At 57.6% G+C, this 2,869-nt stretch overlaps 1 protein-coding gene across 1 annotated transcript; it reads left to right on the forward strand.

Annotated features, from left to right (window-relative positions):
• Positions 1-394: 394 nt before the first annotated feature.
• Positions 395-838, forward strand: LOC119405901 (uncharacterized). Its single transcript, XM_037672727.1, has one exon. It carries the CDS (start codon positions 395-397, stop codon positions 836-838), a length of 444 nt encoding a protein of 147 aa, XP_037528655.1.
• Positions 839-2,869: the final 2,031 nt, after the last annotated feature.

Consider the following 2,869-nt stretch of genomic DNA (forward strand, 5'->3'; position numbering starts at 1 on the left):
ACAAAGATGGTGCCCTGGTCCCACGTTCGGTGGCCTGGACTGGAACAGGACATCGCTCACATGGTACAGAGCTGTCACATCTGCCAGGAACATCAACTAACCTCGCATCATGTGGAGATCACCCCATGGCCATTCTCACAGAGGCCCTGGTCCCGCCTTCACGTAGATTTGAGGGGCCCCTTCAAAGACCACTACTTCCTGGTGGTGGTCGACGCATTTTAAAATGGGTGGAAGTTCTACCTGTCACCACTGCGTCAGCAGGTGCGACCATTGCAGCACTGCGGCAGGTCTTTTCCACCCAGGGGCTGCCGGACATCATAGTCTCCGATAATGGGCCTGCTTCGCCAGCGCAGTGTATCTGGCCTGGCTGATAAAGAACGGAATCCGCCGAATGATGGTTCCCCCGTACCACCCTGCTTCCAACGGTGCAGCTGAGCGGGTGGTGCAGACTATTAAGGACAAACTTAAGAAGAGCCAGGCTGGGGATTTCCGTACGCAGGTCGCCCGCATACTCTTACAATACCGGACTACGCCCCATGATGTCACCGGCCGTGCATCCTGTGAGCTCCTGCTGGGACGGATGGTGAAGACACCGTTGGACATTTTGCATCCAGGCCTCCGATCCACGGCACTCCTCAAGCAGCTGAATCAAAAGCTGGCTGCTGACAAAGGGCGCCGTCTTGGACCGTTGCCGGAGACTGGAGTGCAGTATTCGACAGGAATTTCCGTTTTGGCCCACCTTAATCTGCTGGACAAGAGGTCGCGCCTGCAAGCTCCTCCTCTCTGCTCGTACGTATGCAGGATGGAACCACATGGCACAGGCATGCTGACCTTGTGAGGGCTAACCGCAGGACCCGGCTTGCATCCACGGCAGCACCACTTGCGGCCAGTGAGACGACAACCACTTCACAAGGGACAGGCACCTGCAGTTGTGCGCCACTAGTTGGGCCACCGCCAAGTTCAGTGCCATTTCTGTCAACCACGGCAGAGCCTCAGGATGAATCAAGCACGGCTCAGGCAGCACCTAGTGCTACCACACCTAGTCCCTCAACACCTGTACCCAGGCGGAGTACTCGACGACGAAGGGCACCAGACCGCTTTTCTCCTAAGGCAACGTCGAACCGGCTGCGACTTGTATTTTTTATTTTTTGTGCAATAACTGGGGGTGAGGGATCTAACGAGCGTGTGGCGTCCTGCCTAGCTTAGTTTCGTTACCTCGCCAGGTTGGGCGGGCAACCTTGGCCGCGTGTGGATAATAAACACTGACGAGCGCGGCTCGGCAGTCAGTAGCCGTTCACCCCGCCATGCGTTTGGGTCGTCTTTGCTAGAGCGCGAGTGCCTCATCCTCCTCCCCCCCGCCCCCCGCATCGTCCACGGTCCCGGGGCAGATCGTGACAGTGGCCATTATCAAATTCCAAATGCAGGCTTTCTACAGGGCTTGTCCTGCAGGCACCTGTAGAAAGGCGAATACCCAAGGGATGGGGCAGGGTCTAGCATTTAGGGTGTTTGGTAAGGCAGACGGATAAATTACGGCTCCGTATTCGAGACGCCTGCGCACAAGGCTTCTGCACAAATTAAACAGACATTTTTTGTCACTACCCCACGTAGCGCGTGACAGCAGTCTTAAAATGTTCATTTTTTCAAGCACTTGTTTTAGATGCGAAAGCATCTTATGCTCGGGGCAGTGTTCGTTCTGCGGCGTCCGCACCCATACTGTGCATGCGCCAACTCTCCCCCCTCTCCTCGCGCTCACGCGAGGAGGTGGGAGGTGGTGGCGTGAGCGCTGCCTCCTCTCCCCTTTCTCTCTCTCCGCCACAGCTGTGCGCTCGTATACAATGCCGCGCGCGCTCGTTGCCGTTGCACTCTCCTTCGCAACGGCGCTATGGACGCTCGCGAAGCTGAACGCAAACGGCAACGCCGGCAAGCGAATCTCGAAGCTGCGAGGCTGCGAAAGCGCGCGTTCGATGTGCTTCCGTCATTCTCTCTCTGTTCAACTGTGTGCGAAACGCCGTGAACAACGTCAACGTCGGCGCTAGCTGCAGCGGCAGCGCCACCGCCGCGGAGCAGAGGAAGGCTCGGGAAGCCGAACGTAAACGTCAGCGTCGGCAAGCGATAATTCAAACGCCTCGACAACGACCGTCTCATAAGTCACATAAGAGAAACGGAAACTCGATGCGCACCCCCCGCAATGCTTTCAAATCCCGCCATGGTTGCCCGTAGTGGGAGATGATGTTTTGTAGCTTTAGCTACACTTGCCTAGCCGGAGCCAATTTCGCGTGGATGGTCATGAGCCGTGCTGCGCATGCGCGAGAATCACACAGCTGAGTCACCGGAGCTGGCATTTCACGCACTCTCCAACACCGCCGTGCGCGGCTCGCCGCTGCTGGTCTGCGCGTTCGGGAGGAGCGGCGTCGAAGGCGCGGCAGACACGTTGGCGCCGGCGCGCGCGGACTCCGCCACCGCCGCGCGCGGCTCGCCGCTGCTGGTCTGCGCCGCATTCGAGAGGAGTGACGTCGTAGCCATAGACACAGCGGCGCCGGCGCGCGCGCAGCTATTCGCCTTCGCTGTGCAGTCGCTGTCTGACACTGCGCTGGGGCCGCTTGACAGCGCCTCTGACTGGCGTTTGCAGGTGGTTAACGCCATGAAAAAGGAGAGCGCAAATGGTGCTCGACAAAGCAGAAGAGCCGAGAAGCTTATCTCATCGGATCCCGAAGTTGTTGCCTGGCAATTAGCGGTTCAGCGCAGGAAGAATGAACAGAAGAAGGCTAATATTCCTAGACAATCTGGAAAGCTAAGAATATTCAGCTGAACCTTTGCTAACGCTACGTTATCCTGGCATAGCCGAGCTAAGCCCCTGCAAATTTTTTTA

This window comes from Rhipicephalus sanguineus, chromosome 9 (genome assembly GCF_013339695.2).
Source record: "Rhipicephalus sanguineus isolate Rsan-2018 chromosome 9, BIME_Rsan_1.4, whole genome shotgun sequence".
Taxonomy (NCBI): domain Eukaryota; kingdom Metazoa; phylum Arthropoda; class Arachnida; order Ixodida; family Ixodidae; genus Rhipicephalus; species Rhipicephalus sanguineus.

Bases quoted from the DNA above. Each gene is read 5' to 3' on its own strand.
- LOC119405901 (XM_037672727.1), top strand. From the start codon at position 395: ATGGTTCCCCCGTACCACCCTGCTTCCAACGGTGCAGCTGAGCGGGTG.